The sequence below is a fragment of the Salmo trutta genome, chromosome 13 (assembly GCF_901001165.1).
Source record: "Salmo trutta chromosome 13, fSalTru1.1, whole genome shotgun sequence".
Classification (NCBI taxonomy): Eukaryota; Metazoa; Chordata; class Actinopteri; order Salmoniformes; family Salmonidae; genus Salmo; species Salmo trutta.
Window position 1 is genome coordinate 19,153,922 of NC_042969.1, and position 19,174 is coordinate 19,173,095.

At 43.2% G+C, this 19,174-nt stretch overlaps 2 protein-coding genes across 5 annotated transcripts in view; both read right to left on the bottom strand.

Moving 5' to 3' along the window:
• Positions 1-281: 281 nt before the first annotated feature.
• Positions 282-9,157, bottom strand: LOC115205394 (HLA class II histocompatibility antigen gamma chain). The gene is made up of 8 exons (XM_029771343.1): positions 8,911-9,157; positions 8,006-8,175; positions 5,939-6,027; positions 3,817-3,879; positions 3,616-3,699; positions 2,287-2,368; positions 1,076-1,132; positions 282-912 (listed from the first exon to the last, which is right to left on the bottom strand). The coding sequence occupies exons 1-8, from the start codon at positions 8,988-8,990 to the stop codon at positions 905-907; spliced, it is 633 nt and encodes a 210-aa protein (XP_029627203.1). The 5' UTR covers positions 8,991-9,157; the 3' UTR covers positions 282-904.
• Positions 9,158-10,787: 1,630 nt separating this feature from the next.
• LOC115205393 (bifunctional heparan sulfate N-deacetylase/N-sulfotransferase 1) overlaps positions 10,788-19,174 on the bottom strand; it is an 89,332-nt gene continuing 80,945 nt past the window's right edge. For all 4 annotated transcript variants that reach the window (XM_029771340.1, XM_029771339.1, XM_029771341.1 and 1 more), the window contains 8 exons: positions 17,089-17,217; positions 16,790-16,972; positions 15,625-15,721; positions 14,858-14,981; positions 14,246-14,420; positions 13,803-14,083; positions 13,536-13,638; positions 10,788-13,113 (listed from right to left, as the gene is read on the bottom strand). In XM_029771340.1, the coding sequence (XP_029627200.1) occupies positions 12,994-13,113; positions 13,536-13,638; positions 13,803-14,083; positions 14,246-14,420; positions 14,858-14,981; positions 15,625-15,721; positions 16,790-16,972; positions 17,089-17,217 (1,212 nt within the window). In that variant the 3' untranslated portion in view covers positions 10,788-12,993. The remainder of the gene's footprint in view (positions 13,114-13,535; positions 13,639-13,802; positions 14,084-14,245; positions 14,421-14,857; positions 14,982-15,624; positions 15,722-16,789; positions 16,973-17,088; positions 17,218-19,174) is intronic.

Here is a 19,174-nt window from a genome sequence, read left to right on the forward strand (position 1 = left end):
GATTGCATGGCTGTGTGCTCAATTGTATACACCTGTCTGCAACAGATGTGGCTGAAATAGCAGAATCCACCACTTTGAAGGGATGTCCACATACATTTGTATCTATAGTGTACCTTTCTAACTAATAGACTATGTTAGAGTTTACACTGCCTCTTCCAATGAAATGTGGGCAGGTCAAAATAATCTATTCATTTTAAAATGTTGATTACTTCTGGTCTGGTTATGGCTATTTACACTTCCTGTTAGTTTGTGGAGGATAGACTAAGGGTCATGAAACAGTGTTTCAGTAGGAAACAACATACTTTATTAATTCTGTCTGGTTCACATCTCTTGGTAGAATCACTTCCCCACATCCTCATTCATAATAGTAAAAGCATGCTTTAAAGAGATGGACAAATAGATGTTAATCTATGTTATATTATATAGACAGTAAGCTTTTCAAACAAAGCCCTATGGCAATCTATGGGGAGAGGCAGATAAAAAAAAACAGGTGGGGCTAGCCCCCATTAGAGGTGTATGATTGGAGGACCAAGGTAAGGGACTAGGGGTACAAATTGACAGGAGTAGGGTCAGAGGGTCAGGGTTTGGGGATGGGAAAGTTTGGATGTTGTGCACATGGAGTAAAATGTAACATACACTTCATATGTATATCTCTAGCAATGCTTTACATAGCTGAGCTCACAAGCAAACATTTTAATAGTTTAAGTCTTATATGCTGTCCGAAGGCAAATCATCCAGAAATCAAAAGAGAACATTGATCGGTTTGCCTTCCAGGTAACTTAGCTATATGAAGATAAAGGAAGAGTGAGATAGACAGAAGGAAAATGGTGTGTATTTTTTTGGGGAGGGGGGGATAAGGACACTTGGTGAAGAAGGCCATCAGGTGCTGTGGTTGAGCTGTGGTTTACTCATCTGCAAAATATAGAGAAAAGTGTCAACCATATGTGCCAAACTATCAAGCAATGTATTCAGATGAACTGTCTAGAGACACAGTAGACAGACATGTGATCCAAAGCGTTGCCTATATATTGTACATCTCTGTCTGTTTGTTATTGAGTTTCTATCTAACACTCACTCTTGTACTCCTTAGGCTGCATCATCCTGGGGTAAGCTGCCATCCTCTGATGGGGGACTGTGGGAAACAAACAGTAACATGAGACAACAACAGTCCCATCACCACCACTATGTACCTACCAGATATAACGTTCTCGAGAAGAGAGGAAAATAAGAGAAGAGAGAGGGAAAGAAGAGAAGAGAGGGAAAGAAGAGAGGAGAGGGAAAGGAAAGGGAAAGAAGAGAGGAAAGTGAAAGAAGAGAGGAGATTGAAAGAAGAGAGAGGAGAGGGAAAGAACAGAGGAGGAGAGGGAAAGAACAGAGGAGGAGAGGGAAAGAAGAGAGGAGATTGAAAGAAGAGAGAGGAGAGGGAAAGAAGAGAGGAGATTGAAAGAAGAGAGAGGAGAGGGAAAGAAGAGAGGAGAGTGAAAGAAGAGGAGAGTGAAAGAAGAGAGAGGAGAGGGAAAGAACAGAGGAGGAGAGTGAAAGAAGAGAGGAGATTGAAAGAAGAGAGGAGATTGAAAGAAGAGGAGAGTGAAAGAAGAGAGGAGAGTGAAAGAAGAGGAGAGTGAAAGAAGAGGAGAGTGAAAGAAGAGAGGAGAGTGAAAGAAGAGGAGAGTGAAAGAAGAGAGGAGAGGGAAAGAAGAGAGGAGAGGGAAAGAAGAGAGGAGAGGGAAAGAAGAGAGGAGAGTGAAAGAAGAGAGGAGAGTGAAAGAAGAGAGGAGAGGGAAAGAAGAGAGGAGAGTGAAAGAAGAGAGGAGAGTGAAAGGAGAGGAGAGTGAAAGAAGAGAGGAGAGTGAAAGAAGAGAGGAGAGTGAAAGAAGAGAGGAGAGTGAAAGGAGAGGAAAGTGAAAGAAGAGAGGAGAGGGAAAAGAGAGGAAAGTGAAAGAAGAGAGGAGAGGGAAAGAGAGGAAAGTGAAAGAAGAGAGGAGAGTGAAAGAGAGGAAAGTGAAAGAAGAGAGGAGAGTGAAAGAACAAAGAGGAGGGAAAGAAGAGTGAAATAACAGAGGAGAGGAGAGTGAAAGAAGAGAGAGGGAAAGAAGAGAGCAATGGTGAATTTATATTAAATACTTGGTTTAGGGGGTGGGGTGGAAGAAATAAGAGAGGGAGAGACAAGAGACATAAAGTTATGAGGTGGTGTGGGGTGAGGAGGTGATAGTGGGGGTGAGGAGGTGATAGTGGGGGTGAGGATGAGGTGGTGGTTTGTAGGTGTTGGTGGGGGGGTAAGTTCACCTGGCTGAGGTGTGGGGGGAGCAGGGGGCTTCTCCTGGGCCATCTGGAAGAGCAGCCAATAGCGCGCCCAGGTCTCAAAGCCCTGAGGGACACAGTCAGGGTTCAGGGTAAGCTATGGTTGGGCGATATGGTATTTTATGTTTTTGAATAATAAATGTTTTAAATATGCTTAGTGAGTATCTCATGAGTCTAGGGTGGCAGCACATACATTATAAGTGATTTCAATGGGGCTTTCTCCACTTATACTGTTCAATCGAACTCCAAACTAAAATCATTTTCAGCATTTTCAACAATTTCTGGATTTCCTGCACTTAAATTATAATTTCCACACTGTGCCACACAGCATTATAGTCAAAAAATGGTGAACTGTTAAAATCATGGAAATATAACAATTGTTCTGATTCTATAATTGGAATATAGTGGGCAGAACCTTGAATACATTGTTGTTTGACAAGACACCGAATGAATAAGCCAGTGAGGAATTATTGACAGGGTAGGAACAAAAGTGTTGGTTTGTGTTTCCAGGTGACCCTAATTAGATGTTAAATTACATGTTTTCTTACTTCATGTAGCTAGCTAACCAACATATTCATGCTTCACCTTTTCCTCTCTGATAAGATACCGTTGCACAAAAATGCTAATCTAGGTCTACACCAGCACTGGTACCAGACAGTATTAGCTAACAGTATTAGCTACGTTCGCTCTGACTGTTAGTACATTTAGCCAATTAACTAGCGATTACCGGTTAACAGTAATTATTTTTACTACACCTTGCCAAGAATAGACAGTAGTTTGCAGACAGCAAGATGCACACAATAAGTGTAATTATAGAGTGCTAGTGGAATGCAAATGTTGCATTCATCTGACCATGCGGAGTGAACGGCAAGAAAGTGCTCATGACTCAGTGGTCGAGCAACTGCTCTCTCCTTGAGTGACGGGGCAGGGCTTGGTGTGGTTAGCAGCATGTAGCAGCAGGAGGAGAGAGAGCGATTACTTAAGTAGCAAACAGAGTAAACTATAAAAACAGACATTATTAGCGCCGGAGTATCTATCACATTTGGTTTAGAAGGTCATTTTAAAACTCAAACCGGTCCTTGCATCATTACCGGTATATAGTAAAACACTGTGCACCGCACAGCCCTTGGATAAGATACTGTAAGGTAATGTGGATCATGTCGTGATTATTTATGGATATTCATACATGTGTCTTAGGGTGTTATCAGGGTTCCTATACAGTGCACTACTTTTGACCACAGCCCTATGACCCTGGTCAAAAGTAGTGTACTAAAAGAGGAATAGGGTGCCATTTGGGATGCATCTAAGTCTCACCTCCCACTCAGTCTCCTCCACCTGTTGCTTCAGGCTCTGCAGGTTGGCCAGGAACGTCTCGTTGAACTGGGGCAGCTGGGGGTTCTGCACAATAAAATAATGAATCAATCAATGGCTGATATTTAAACTGTTCCTGTCTTTGTAGAGGGGACTTCAATGCAAAGGGTGGATTCATTGATTAATATGTATTTACTAATTTACCTGCAGCAGATCCTTCACTTGATCCTCCAGGCTCACAATTGGAATTGCAGTGGCCTCCAGGTTCTGATGGGAGAGCAGACAGTCAGACAGACAAAAATACTCATCTTTTTATTTTAATTTCAAAGGAGCAGGAGGAGGGAGCTTAGTCCAAGGGGACACAAGTTAACATTTCAAAGTGAGCTTGTTGCTGCCATCTAGTGGCTGTTTTCCCTCAGTTCATAAAAGCCTTGAAGACAGCCTTTCTTAAAGTTTGGGTCGCGGACCTATTCATGAACACTGTGTATCAACAGACTCATTGTCTTTATTTTTTTAACTCAAAGGCCATGAACTCCTGAGCTGTGTGAAGTGGCATGTGTTATGGTTACTTTGCCTGGTCTTGTGAGTATATTGTTTTAGTGTGTGTATCGGTCTAATGTATTGGTCTAGTAGTGTGCATGCTGCAGCCAGAGAAAATGTTAGTTTTTTAATGATTGTGTTTACAGATGTTGGTTCATCATTTGATCACCCTGTTGCAGGAAATTAAACACTTGTAGTGTATTTGAGGTTTAAAAAGACTTCTAAAGTTTGTAATTTCCACTTACAAATTTCAGACTTGATTTTCACATATGAATAATATATCAACCCCTAGAAAAATGTCCATTGATATTTGGTCGCGACATGTCAGAGAACGTGTATAGTTACTTCATTCATTACTAGAATTGATGTGGCAATGTGCAACTGCGCTCTCTGTAAGTGCGCTCCATGCTTAGCAGTGGTGTCTCTGCTCAGTTTGGCAGCTGCACGAGTGGGAGGGAGACGCCTGTGTGCTTTGCGGTTTACATCTTTTTCCTGCAGTTTTATTGAAGATCCCTCCGCGACCCACAAGCTGCAGCACTGTCATTCAGCAGCAGATGATGCGCTCTCAGCCATTCACTTATCATTCCCACTTGCCATCACTCACCGCTGTCATCAAATGGACTCAAGCTAGCCACAAGTTCTGACTGAGCTCAATCGTCAAGAAACCCAAATCCAGAAATGAGTTTCGCTCTCTTTTTTTCATACAACCTTTGAGAAATAACGAGGAGCACCCACAATGTGTCTTGTGTGGGAAGTGCTTAGTAATGAGTCTCTCAAAACGAACAAATTAAAAGGACACATCATGACTAAACATCCATAGCATGACAGTAAACCCAGGGAGTTCTTTCAGAACAGGGCAGAATGCTTCAGGAAACAGTGCTTCAGGAAACAGTGCTTCAGGAAACAGTGCTTCAGGAAACAGTGCTTCGACAGTGGAAAGTAAGTCAGCTAGCAGGGCATTGTTGTCTATTTTAGAACAGGTGGTGACAAGCAGAAATAAGGGAGTACTATATCTCATAGTAGTAGATGTGAGTTTCTCTTTCAAACAATCCCCTCGTAGACTGCTAACAGCTAGCTGGGTAACGTTAGCCAATGCAAGCTAGCCAGCTACCCTAAGTAACAGTACAGATGAAGATAATCATTTGACTGAAGCAATGCTTTTTGGGGCAAACACACACAGTTCTGGGTTTCTCATCTACAGCAGGAAGCGGTCTCCTGCCTGACTGAGAAAGCAGTAGATGTTCTGATCCAGTTTGGCCCCACATACCTATGCGAGTCAAGGTTCTCAACTCTGACATACTTAAAAACAAGTACAGAAACAGACTCCATGCTGAGCATGACCTCAGGGTTGCACTGCCAAAAACTGAGCCCAGAATAGACAAGCTTGTTCAAAACTTCAACCAGCCACACATCTCTCATTAGGACTGTGTGTGTGTTCTGTTATACATCTGTGTGATGTGATCAATCAGTTTATTCCAGTTCAGAATGAAAATGATTTCTTGTATTTTAACAGCAACAGTTCCAACCTAGACAGATATGTAGTGTTTTTAAATGGGGAAAAATAAATATGAATTGCTATTTATATGTATATTTTATTTAATTTGTATTTGTTTTTGTCTATATTGCATTTGTTTTATGCATAAGGGCATTGAAATGTACCGATACTTACATATAGTTGCATGTTTTCATAAGCTTGGGTCCCAGGAAAACACAGAATATATCATTTGGGTCCCAGGCTGAAAAAGTTGAATAACCCCTGCTCTAAGAAGGGAAAGAGGAGTCATACCGTCATGGGAGTCTTGGCGTCCTCATCAGTGAAGTCGATCAGCCGGGCCATGTTGAGCATGGGCATCTGCATCTTGACAGGGGCCCCAGCTGGAGCCAGAAGGGGAAGATGGCGACAGGTCAGTGTGAATAAGATCAAACACTTCCAATTGGGATTGAGGCTAGCCCCTCCCAAATTTCTAGATGAATCATGGTTGGGGAGTAATGATGACAAAAAAAATTGTAATCGTTACATTACCAGCTAAACTATTGTAATCCAGAGCGACTTACAGTAGTGAATGCATACATTTCATACAATTTCATACATTTTTTTTTCTGTGCTGGCCCCCCGTGGGAATCGAACCCACAACCCTGGTGTTGCAAACACCATGCTCTACCAACTGAGCTACAGGGATGACACGCCCAATGCGTTTGATGGGTCGCGGGAAAAGAGCAGGAATAGGCTTTTGTAGGCCACAGTCCAAGCTATGTCTTCTAAACGGTGCGACTGCTGTCGGCATCCAAAGATTATCCAACTTGAATACACGCTTGGTGGTAAGGATGATAGCAGGGGTGTAGCCTACAGGCGATACTGATATCACTTATTATTGATATCTAGACTATATAGCGCATTGATGTGAATCACAATGCTGCTCTCCCATTTATTTGCGCCTTATATATTATATATTCTGTTTAAGCTGCCTATCAAATCATTGTTTTTGTGTCCAGGGGTGTATTCATGACGGAAACCATTTAAGAACCAAACGGAAGCAAACAAAGGCAAACGAGAGTTTGTATTGGACAAATGCAGGTAGGTCCCTCCACGTTTCACTTGCTTCCGTTTAAGAAACGTTTTGCAACAGAACCAGAGTAATGAACACGCCCCCCAGTTGACAGCCAGTGAAAAATGTGCTATTAACAACAGCTGCATAATGCTGATCCCAGCCTATGCAATAAGTTTGATTTCCTCCCTAAACTCCCCTGTGGTATTGTGCTCCATACTATCAACAACTCATTTCATTTAAGAAGACCAGGAGTGGGGCTTTTATTTTCTTCATGGTAAATTACCATCTAGTCTTTCCTGTAGTGCTCAAAGCATGCCATTTCTGAGAGCAGCATTTATTTTTCAACTCGAAGCAATGAGCCCAATCAGTCCTCCATGACAACAAAAAAAGAAAAGATTTGGCTAAATAGTAATTTGTTTTTTGGGGTCATGCTCATGTAAAACAACTTGGCTTATCTAGATTTCCAAGTCCTATTATTGAGGATCAAGGGGTATTAACTTAATTGGAATGACTGGAAATCAGAGAGACTTAGTTTTTTTAATATAAAGATATAATCTAATCGTATTATTATCTGTAGTAGAAAGCAATAGGTTGAAGAAGCCTATATAACCAACCCATAAAGTAAAATGCAACATCCATTGATGGCCAGCTATGTTAACTCTAACATTGATTATCCTGCAATGGATGTTCAATTGGTCATATACATTTTTGTCTTACTCTAATGCCTATTAAGCAGGTTGACATTTATTGGGACGAGTCATCCTTAAGGTAGAATGGGCCAGCTTCAAAGTCAAAATTGGCTATATTGTAAATATATATAAACAAAAAAATATATTAAAAGTTTACTTTATTTAAAGTTATGGTTAGGCATTACGGTTAGCAGTGTCGTTAAGGTTAGATTTCAAATCCGATTTTAAGACTGTCTGTGCCAGCTACTAACCTGTGCCTCTTAAGGGGAAAGTAATCTAAAAGTAACAAAGTAATCGGATTACTTTAGAGTTTGGGTAATCCGAAAGTGCCGTTACAGATTACAATAAATGTAATTTACCCAACTCTTATAATAATAATAATATATGCATTTTAGCAGACACTATCCAAAGCGACTTACATAAAAATAAAAATAAATGGACTCATGACTTTATGGGTGGTCCCTTCTGTGGAATAAAACCCCTACCTATTCCATTCCTCTTTTCTATCCAGTTCCCCCAGTCTCTCTTCCCACATAAGTAGATCTCACTTCCCTCTCCTTTGGCCACCAACTCTACACATCAACACCCCTCCTTCCCTCTCCTCCAATCCCCTACCCGGTGGTCTGTTTCTCAGCTGCTTGCGCATGTTGTCGTTGCTCTTCTGCATGTCATGGATCTGGCCCCTCTGGTTGAAGACCAGGTAGGCAGTGAGGGCCTGGCCGGCTAGGAGAAGACACGCCAGCACTGTCAACCCTGCTACCTTAAACGCACGGCTGTTAGAGGCCCTACAGGAGGGAATGAGAGTAAGATGGGTAGATAAAGGGGGTGATAGATTAGACGAGATGGAAAGTAAAGAGACCGAGGGAGAAATATAAGGAGAGAAACAAATTGAAATTATACCTTGATTTATGGAGACCAAACATTATTTACTTTTTTAAAAAAGATTATGGGGATCATAATTGCATTTCTGACATGTATGGGGTTGTCCTTGTGACATCCCAGCACCTCCAAAAACGAATCAGAGCCCCGTGCAGAGACAAAAGCTGATCCTAAACCAGTAAGAATGAAAATGTTCAACACTGTTTTCTGTTCCTCATTACTGAGCCTATGATTAATACAGGTTTGGGAGACATCAGTAGTTACTAGGCAGAGGCTTCATCTGAGTTTAACGGAAGGAATGAAAGCATAGGGTATGTAGTCAGCATCAGCAGATAACTCAAACCATTGTTAATACTCCCAATATCATTTATGCATACTTTCAATAATGACGTTAATTCACAATAGCATACAAGTTGTAAATAAATTATATAAAATATTGCACTTGTTTATGGATTTTCTTTATGTGTTTAACATAATTTTTTATACATGATTATTGTAATATAATATTTTGAGTTTACACATACTTGAACCTTACTTTGGGGAATGACGAAACAGACTATAGACAATATGCAGATGCATGTACCGAAGTAACTGCAACATCTATAAAATGTGTTTCGTAAAATTACTGCTATAAATGTCACCTTGTGTTGGTTGTTATTGGGAGGATAACGTCCTGGCTCCCTGCGCGCAGGAGCGCTCTCTGCTGCTGTTGCTCCTCCATTCTCTTCAAGTCTATGTTCTCTCAAATTCTGCGATCAGTAAAAAGGGAAGAGATCTATTCGGAGAAAGCGTCTGTCTGAAATGACAGGCAGTCTTGCCAGGATTGGAAAGCCCCGAGTCTATAAAGTGATGGGCAGGTTCAACTAGATTGTAGAGTTTGAACTAAGCTGTCATTGGTCAACCTGCCCCTGCATCACTTGTTGATAGAGGCAGACAAATCTGAAGCGATGAAAATAAAGTAGAGTTCAACTTCTCATGAATGAAAAATAGTAGATAGAAAGTAAATAGAAAATCCCTCAGATTTGACATTTGAAAATCAACATCCCATTTGATTGTTTTTAAGGAAATGCATTAATTCTAAAGATCTTAATTCATTCAGAAATGGAGTCCTAAGGTTAAACAACAATCCAGTTATTATCTAGCCCTGTACCTATGCTGGGCCAGTAACCATAATATGCATACATTTTTTAAATCAAATAATAGATAGAATACTTATGGACAGAGGTCTGCACCAGTGCAATATTTTGCTTTTTTTGTTTTCAATCAGTAATAAAATATACATTGAAAAAAATAAAGATGATGTTTGTCCTTTATTCTATTTTGAAATAGTGTGAATAGGATACTTTTACCATACTGTAGTACTTTTGAAGCTACAGTATGGTAATAAGAACAGTTAGTGGACATTTATGATCTTACAGTTGATAATGATGCAAGATGTTTGAAACCTTTCCCCCTAGAGACAACACTGCCAAAGTTCTATACTCATTGGATGCCTTGAAGGCTTTCATTTAAGTCTGTAAACCAATCAGTCATTCCATAGAAGTGTGGATCAGAATTCCACTTATTCTACAGTGAATGTTGGGGATTTTCCATTGTGGTAGCGGTGATGAGAAAAGTGCTGAAAGATATAATCCACAGAAGATGCAATCAAAAGGAATCAGATCATGCCGTAAGGTCAGAAAGTAATCAATACTGTACTCATTTACTCTCAAAGACGGTTTGAACCCAGTTTGGACACTTATGGACAGTTTGAACCCTGGAGGTTGATGTTTGTACTAGAGGTCTTCATGGGTCCAAAACGTTGGAGGACCCAGACCTGAACGGACCAGAAAAGAATCAGACCCGAACCTAAATGGGCTAGACTCTAGGCCAGACCTGATTGGACCAGAGAACAATCAGACCCGAACCTAAATGGGCTAGACTCTAGGCCAGACCCGATTGGACCAGAGAACAATCAGACCCGAACCCAAATTGGCTAGACTCTAGGTCAGACCCGATTGGACCAAAGTGATAAAATAATGATGTTTATCAGCAAAGTTGGCTAAGCCTTCTATAAGTCAATAAATTCACCTTATTAGCGTAAAATCTATATGCTATAGGCTATGCAGAGCCGTGGTCGGGTCCATTTGGGTCTATCAGCTGTAGTTACATAGAACCGAGACCAGATGACAAACAGGATCTGACTCGGACCCGAGGGAAAATGATTTGGGTTCGGGTGGACCCTTGAAAACCTATAGTCTGTACTGATCTGATCTCATACCTAGCTACAAATGGAAAACATAACACCAGTACTATTCAACTGAAACCATTATACCCTGTAAAAATATAGTAAAACCCTCTCCGTCCCGAGTGAGACATTCTCTCATGAGAGACTGTGATCTTCATCTCAGGTTTGAGCTGTAATCTGCTTCTCCTTCCCAAATGATATCGTACTTCTCTGAAAACACTTGTGTATCAAACATTCAGAGACACAGTCTGGGGTCTCAGTGGGGAAAGACAAGAACATTTCTGAAAAATATAAAAATCAAGTGGTTTTATTTGCTAATTAAAAAGCACTGACAATATTAGTTACACTGTAAAAATTATTGACAACAATTACAAGTCTTTATCGTACAGTCCGGGGAGATTAGTACCATCATTGCTGTTATTGTGTTATTATCATATCAATAATACTTTAAATAAAGAAATAAAGGAGCTCTGTACAACAATTGGCAGTGTGGGGGTAGTTGAGAGAAGGAATAAAAGGGGAGGAACGTTCGTATGAACAGATGGGATGAAAGAGATCTGTCTGGACTTCAGCAGATGGCACTAGTAGTGACAATAGTAGTGACAATTCAATACTACCTGGATGATTCTGTCCCCACTGAATACCTCTCGTTGCATTATGAGAGGGGGCTGAAAGAGTTTCACCTCAATCACATTCAATAATTGATGTCTATAACATTAGATTGCAGAGCCAGGAAAGAAACAAACGAACAGCATGTGCGTTGTTATTACGTCTGAACAACGTTGTACAAAAGTATTGCAGTAAGAGCAGCTTTTTGTTATGTACGCTTGCAGTGGTAGTACCATGTGACTAATGTCTGAGTTCCAACTACTACTATAACTCGGGGCCATACTGACTATGTCAGGTGTTCATGTTTTAGATTCTCCCTGATGCAACTCAGAAATACTATGAACAACTGCTAAAACAAAATCAAATGGAACATTCAAAATAAGGATATATAAAAAAGAATCCTCACACTGCAGATGACTGATGGACATGAGTGCATTTAAACTTAGCTTATGTCAGACTTCACGGTCCCACTTTAAATAAAGTACAACTTATAAACGCCTTAGAGCGCATACATAAAGGCTTCATAAGCACTACATAAATGCTTCAAAATTAGTGTATGACACTATGAATGGTGTATAAGCATATAGTGTGTTATGTCACATTTGGCAATTCATCCTACAGTGGGAAGTGTTGTCACCTTTTATACACCATTTAGAGTATGAAATATGATTATAGATGATTTGTGAAGCATTTATGCAGTGCCTATGAAGCCTTTATGTATACTATTTAAAGCCTTCATAAGTTGTACTTTGTTTAAAGTGGGACCGACTTCACATACTGTAATATCTGTGTTATGACTGAGCTTTCAGACAACCTGTTAAACTAGAATGACTGTACTTTCAGGCAACCTGATAAATTAGTATGACTGTACTTTCAGACAACCTGTTAAATTAGAATGTGTGTGTATCTGTAAAGTCTATTTATGAGATGTACCAATACTTTGCATATTGTGCTTTCAATGTGTGCAGCCTGGCTGTCTGCCTGACACTTCCTGTGCTGTGTATGCGAACCCATCTGAAACAGAAACTGAGCGAAAATGTGTTTGTGGTCACCTTTTACAATAACATGTCTCCAAATCACCATCTTAAAAAGTAAGAACCGTCAATAGGCCAGGTAATGTAGTGGTGAAGATTCTGTCATGGCACTGGTAAATGTGTTCATGTCTAGTGTCTAAAGGCCTAGTGAATAAGACCACATCACACCTGTAGCCTGAGTCAATATACAACATACCACCCCCCTATGGTTTTTAGATAGAAACCACAGCCATTTTCAACTAATGGCATTCATTCTTTAATTGATTCAAGTACTAATTGATCTCTGCTCTAGTGTAATATCTGCCCTTTTTTCACCTCACCCAGCCTTAAATGACTGGTACTGTGCAGGCTAGCCAAGTCTCACTCTTCCTCTTCATCCTCCTGTTCCTCTCAAGAGTAAGGTCCAAGTCCATGTGAGGAACGCAAGGGATAGTCAAAGAAAGAGGGGACGAGGGTTGACCACACCCTCCTCTCCATCCCATCCTATCTGTACCGGTACCTTCACACCCCTCCACCTCTGTAAGAGGTGGCGCAGTCTTGTGGGGAGTCTCTTCGTAGAATGTACCAAGTAAGGGTGGTGGTGTTTCATGGGGAGGTACAACTTAGGGAGAGAGAGGAGTGCACTTAGGGCCTAGGTTATGAGCCATTGTGGACTCACCGCCCACAGGTCACCATCCCTGCTCTCCCTTCCTCCCTGTTCTCTCTTATGAAGAGCACATACAGAAGGAGAGGCTTTCTTCAGAACACACCCCTGTCTTACCCCCCTATGGATCTTCTAGGGGATTCATATCATACTCCTCCATATGGGGGCTGGTTAAGCTGTGGTACAGTCCGCTGAGCTGTTCCCCCCCCTGCTACCTGGTATGGACCAGTTCCTCTCGGAGCCAGCTGGGCAGGGGCTGGCCCATCCTGTACAGCAGCTTAGATAATGCTATGTTTTGATCCCTGTAGTGCTCCCTGAGGAACAACTGGGACTGGAGGATGGAGAGAGAGAGGGAGAGAGAAAGGGATAGTAGTGAGGGAGAGAGAGGGAGGGAGAGAGAGTGAGAGAGAGAGAAAAAGGGATAGGAATGAGATAGAGGGAGGTAGAGACAGAGGGGAAAAAATGAATTGGAGTGAGAGAGGGAGGGAGTTGGGATAGATGGAGGGATAGAGGGAGGGAGAGAGAGAGAGAGAGAGAAAAAGGATAGGAGTGAGGTAGGGAGAGAGAGAGAAAGAGATAGAATTATCATTACAGACACAGCCAGGATTCAATCAACGTTATCTTGCGCTCACACACATAACCCCCCCCCCCTTACCAGTTACAAACAGAATAATCCTGAAGGTAATTAACAAACATGAATCATAATGAACAAATATCAGTGAACAACTTGCATTGGCAAATGACAACTCTTACCTCTGGGTCCATGTCAGGGTACCTCCGCCCCTTGCTCTTCCCCAGACACTTGGTCTTCCCTCCCTCCAGCAGCTGACACCAGAAGCCTTTGTTGGGGTCAAACCTGGAGAAAACACATTACACCTTAATCTGGGAGCCTCAGTTTAAAATGCACAGGACAATTTGCATTTTAAAATGCTCGTTGTTACAATACATCTAAGCCCGTATTGCCATATGGAGGTAAGTGGCTAGGGAAGTTATCTGCTCTGTGTTTGTGAAGTGACTCACGCTAGGATCCTGTGGTAGTTGACCGTGTTGACCAGGCCTAAAAACTTCTGGATCCTGTCCATGACTGAGGCCGGCTCAGTCTTCAACTGCTGCCCATCCAGAACCAGGACCTGACTGGAGTGGTAGTGGTTGAGCCATCTCTCCAGGTGGATGGCATACCAGCCCGGCACCAAGCAACGGTTCTGGAGCACACGCAATCTCACCGGGGCATCATGGGTAGCCACGATGACATCATGGAAGGAGTATTTCAGAGCCACTGGGTCGTCATGAGCGCGCTGGTGCTGTAGGATTATAACATGACGTAGGATGTATCGTACAGACCTGGTACCATGAGTAGTAATTATGTATTATATACAACAGTTATAAGGAGTTATAAACCAACCTGGTACCATGAGTAGTAATTATGTATTATATACAACAGTTATAAGGAGTTATAAACCAACCTGGTACCAGGAGTAAGCGCGGTCAGCTGGGTTGATGAGGATGGTGATGATCTTGGATTTTGGCAAGAGGGCAGCCGCCCGCTCCGCTGCCACCTCAGAGTCAAAATAGTTGGCACTTTTCTCAAAGTAGTAGTCTGAGCTGGTGTTGGAGGGCAGGGGGAAGTACTCCATGTACCTGTGTGTTCACCAAAAGACAAAACAGATACACTAACTAAACTATACACTAACAGAACACTGACAGAAGCCACCCCCTAGACTAGAAAGCATTATCTAATGGAAAGTCTCTAGACCAAGGGTGTCAAACTAATTTGGCCCTGGGGGCCATATGCGGTCTTCAACCTGGTCCAGAATGTAGGTCCGTTATAATGTCTAAACAGTTTCGATTTGATTTTAGTGATTTACATTTGAGTAATTTAGCAGACTCCCATTTAAAGTACTGTATACTGAGTTAGCCCCCCCCCAACAAATAAAATATATAAGGGTACACTTTTGCTTTTTAGATCATAAGGAATAAGATTACATGGGGGGGGGTGACCTGATCCTAGATCAACACTCCTACTCTGAGACCCTTTATGAATACGTCCCAGAGCTCTTTCTCTGTGGTAGTCGTACCAGTCGATGCCTCTGTGGTAGTTGTGTCCATTGAAGAACTGGATCTCCTCAAAGGTCTCCTTGTTGGGGTAGTTGCTGGTCAGGTCAGGGTGCATGCCCAGAAACAGATAGAGGGCTGTAGAACCTGGGAGGGAGAGGGATTGAGAGGGAGACAGAGAGGGAAGGGGGATGAAGCGGGGAGAGAGAGAGACAGAGAGAGAGAGAGACAGTGGAGAGAGAGTATATATTTTGAAGCATTAAAACATTGACTTTGCAGCAGCCATGACAATGAATGATCAAATAAATCGTCTCGTTAGAGTCCTGTTCCCATTAGTGTTGGTGAGTTTCTCATAAACCGCCTTCTGCTTTCTCTGCGGAGGAGAGAGTGTCTGCCGGTCATGTGTGACAGGCCAGTTCCCGTAATTTTGTTCTGTACTGAGAATGTGTAACTCTGAGAGAACAACACCTCCTCTGCAGACCAAAGTCTCAGAAACCTCCCACAGGCCAGAGCAAATACCTGTCAGCTCTAACTACTCATCACTGCGATAATTACATATGAGGAAGGGAAGTGAATCACAAGTGAGGTGAAATCAAGGCTCCGTCCCAAATGGTACCCTATTCCCTATATAATGCACTACTTTTGACCAGGGTAGGGCTCTGGTCAAGAGTAGTGCATTATACAGGGAATAGGGTGCCATTTGGGATGGGGAGCGAGCAGAAGTGAGATTGTGGAATGAGAGTCATGGCTAGTGATGTCCACTAGGTGGTTTTGGTGTTCCATCTCTCACCTGTCTTCTGAGGCCCAATGACAAGCAGTTTGGGGAAACGGTCGCATGTCTTCTCCTTTGACCAGATGTCCTTGTGCCTTTTGTCCTCGCAGGGATCCTGTAGGACCAGGGTTTGTGAGTCCTTAGTCATTCTTACATGTATCCAGTTGTTTAACCTCTAAGTCTAAGCCGTTGGGGGGGCTTGGGTACTAAGCTAACATATGAAATTGTTTTAAGATGGTCATTCCATGGATAATTTAGCTATTTTATTTAGAATTTTAGGACCCCTTTAGGTATAGCATTTTTCTATTTATTTTTTTATTTAGTACTATAGCCCATAGAAACGCATTGAATAACACATTCATAAATGGCAAAACAGACAGTCAAAAAATAAATCATAAGGAATAAGGTTTTGAAGAGATATAAGAAAGCTCAGGAAATATTTTAGTTTTTAAAACACATATTTAACCCCTTATTTTTTGGGACACAAAACTACGTCCATTCTTCCATTAGTTTGTATGGGTTACCTTCAAATGAGTCCCCTGACACTTGTGGGGGTTGTAGAGCAAAACGGAGAACACCATCATGTCCGGGAGTCTCCCCCTTCCATAGAGGGGTCATATTAGTTTGTCCAACCGGATGCTACGGACGTTTTCGTGAGAAGACCGATTATCGGGATGTCTCCTGGTCTGACAAACACCGCTGTAGCTCGGCCACCTTCCACCACAGATGCAGAAGGCCAACATTGGCAGATGCGGTGAAAAAAACGGATATCTCTAGCTTAAACTGACAGATTTTGAAGGGGCTTTCTAAAATTATGTTAGATTGACGCATGGGTGTGTCAATAGACTCTTAAGGATTAATGAACCCTGAACAAATACATACAACATCCTGAGGACGTGCGGCTACATTGGAATGGTCAATGGAGATGCCCTTTGAACACAAATACAATACTTGGCAGCAGATTGTGGTCTACGGGACAAGGATCCACCTAGGACTCATGTTAAAGACCTATCTAAATGAGACTAAACTGTGTACATTCCGGTTAAAAGGATGTTCCGCTCAAAATACAACCTAACATGATTGTTCCACTTGTAGTTGATTCCCCAAGAAAGTCATCACATCCCAGTATTCGTCAATGCACACATCCAGTTCCAGCCAGTCTCTCTCTGTCCCACAGACTGACCTGCCAGAGTGGGTCTCTCTCGTTAGGGAAGAGGCTGAAGTATCTGTGGGCCAGCTGGATGGGAGGCAGGGTCTGCAGCCGCAGGTTGGTCCAGGTTTGCAGGAAGGCCACCAGGCTCTTAAAGGTGTACAGGCCCAGCCGGTCATTACCGTAGTTAGACAGGTGGGTCATGAAGATACTGATCTGGAGGAGAGAGAAACAGGCAAGAAAGAGAGAGACAAAGGTTAACTTAAATTCACTCTGATAGTGGGAGTGGCCAGCAGTGATTGGATGTATAGTGTGTGTGTGTGTTAACTCACAGGGTTTAGTAGAACAGTGAGGAACAGCTCTCCTCCGTTAATGAGTTTGTCCAGTTCGTTGGGACTGCCTGGGTACTCCTTATAGAAGATGGTGTGCGTGAACAGGCCACACGTCTGCCTGGGCAAGACCTGAAAACACACACACACACACACACACACACACACACACACACACACACACACACACACACACACACACACACACACACACACACACACACACACACTTATAAGTCAATGACACACACAAGCATGCAGGCGCACACACCAGAGCCACTGGTCTATTCAATGCAAAACATTCCAAACCCCAGGCAATTTCAACACTTTTGCTTTCAATAATCTTCATAATATTATTATCATTTGGAGAAGCTTATATGGAATTCATTAAAATACACATGTAGCTAGAGAGAGTCTGGGGATCTGAATATCAATCATCTACAGGAAGAGAGAGATGCCGACAGACAGCACGAGAGGAAAACCTACTGGCAGCACAACATAGTGTACTACTGGGGTTTCAGATAGTGTTTTTAAGAAGATTAACTTGTGTGTTGGTGGTGTGCCGTCAGGGTTTATGTTGTGGAGGGAAAAGTCTCTCTGTTGTTGATGTTGTTGTTGCATTGTTAAAGGCATATCCAAGAGGTAGTGTTTAGGGGACAGTCAGTGTCTGGTACTGTTTGGGGGCCAGTCAGGGTGGTTGGTATTGTCTAGGGGCCAGTCAGGGTGGTTGGTAGTGTCTAGGGGCCAGTCAGGGTGGTTGGTAGTGTTTGGGGGCCAGTCAGAGTGTCTGGTACTGTTTGGGGGCCAGTCGGGGTGGTTGGTATTGTCTAGGGGCCAGTCAGGGTGGTTGGTAGTGTCTAGGGGCCAGTCAGGGTGGTTGGTAGTGTCTAGAGGCCAGTAAGGGTGGTTGGTAGTGTTTGTGGGCCAGTCAGAGTGGTTGGTAGTGTTTGTGGGCCAGTCAGAGTGGTTGGTAGTGTCTGGGGGCTAGTCAGGGTGGTTGGTAGTGTGTGGGGGCCAGTCAGAGTGGTTGGTAGTGTCTGGGGGCAGTCAAAGCGGTTGGTAGTGTCTGGGGGCCAGTCAGAGTGGTTGGTAGTGTTTGTGGGTCAGTCAGGGTGGTTGGTAGTGTGTGGGGGCCAGTCAGGGCGGTTGGTAGTGTGTGGGGGCCAGTCAGGGCGGTTGGTAGTGTGTGGGGGCCAGTCAGGGTGGTTGGTAGTATCTGGGGGCCAGTCAGAGCGGTTGGTAGTGTCTGGGGGCAGTCAAAGCGGTTGGTAGTGTCTGGGGGCCAGTCAGAGTGGTTGGTAGTGTTTGTGGGTCAGTCAGGGTGGTTGATAGTGTGTGGGGGCCAGTCAGAGTGGTTGGTAGTGTTTGTGGGTCAGTCAGGGTCAGGGTGGTTGGTAGTGTCTGGGGACCAGTCAGGGTGATTGGTAGTGTTTGTGGGTCAGTCAGGGTGATTGGTAGTGTTTGTGGGTCAGTCAGGGTGGTTGGTAGTGTGTGGGGGCCAGTCAGAGTGGTTGGTAGTGTTTGTGGGTCAGTCAGGGTCAGGGTGGTTGGTAGTGTCTGGGGACCAGTCAGTGTGATTGGTAGTGTTTGTGGGTCAGTCAGGGTGATTGGTAGTGTTTGTGGGTCAGTCAGGGTGGTTGGTAGTGTTTGTGGGCCAGTCAGAGTGGTTGGTAGTGTTTGTGGGTCAGTCAGGGTGATTGGTAGTGTTTGTGGGTCAGTCAGGGTGATTGGTAGTGTGTGGGGGCCAGTCAGAGTGGTTGGTAGTGTTTGTGGGTCAGTCAGGGTGGTTGGTAGTGTGTGGGGGCCAGTCAGAGTGGTTGGTAGTGTTTGTGGGTCAGTCAGGGTCAGGGTGGTTGGTAGTGTCTGGGGACCAGTCAGGGTGATTGGTAGTGTTTGTGGGTCAGTCAGGGTGGTTGGTAGTGTTTGTGGGCCAGTCAGAGTGGTTGGTAGTGTTTGTGGGTCAGTCAGGGTGGTTGGTAGTGTCTGGGGACCAGTCAGAGTGGTTGGTAGTGTTTGTGGGTCAGTCAGGGTGATTGGTAGTGTTTGTGGGTCAGTCAGGGTGGTTGGTAGTGTTTGTGGGCCAGTCAGA

Bases quoted from the DNA above. Each gene is read 5' to 3' on its own strand.
- LOC115205394 (XM_029771343.1), bottom strand. From the start codon at position 8,990: ATGGAGGAGCAACAGCAGCAGAGAGCGCTCCTGCGCGCAGGGAGCCAG. The intron at 8,176-8,910 runs GTGACATTTATA...TCCCTCCTGTAG, and splicing joins CCAATAACAACCAACACAAG to GGCCTCTAACAGCCGTGCGT. The intron at 1,133-2,286 runs GTGAACTTACCC...TGTTTCCCACAG, and splicing joins TCCCCCCACACCTCAGCCAG to TCCCCCATCAGAGGATGGCA.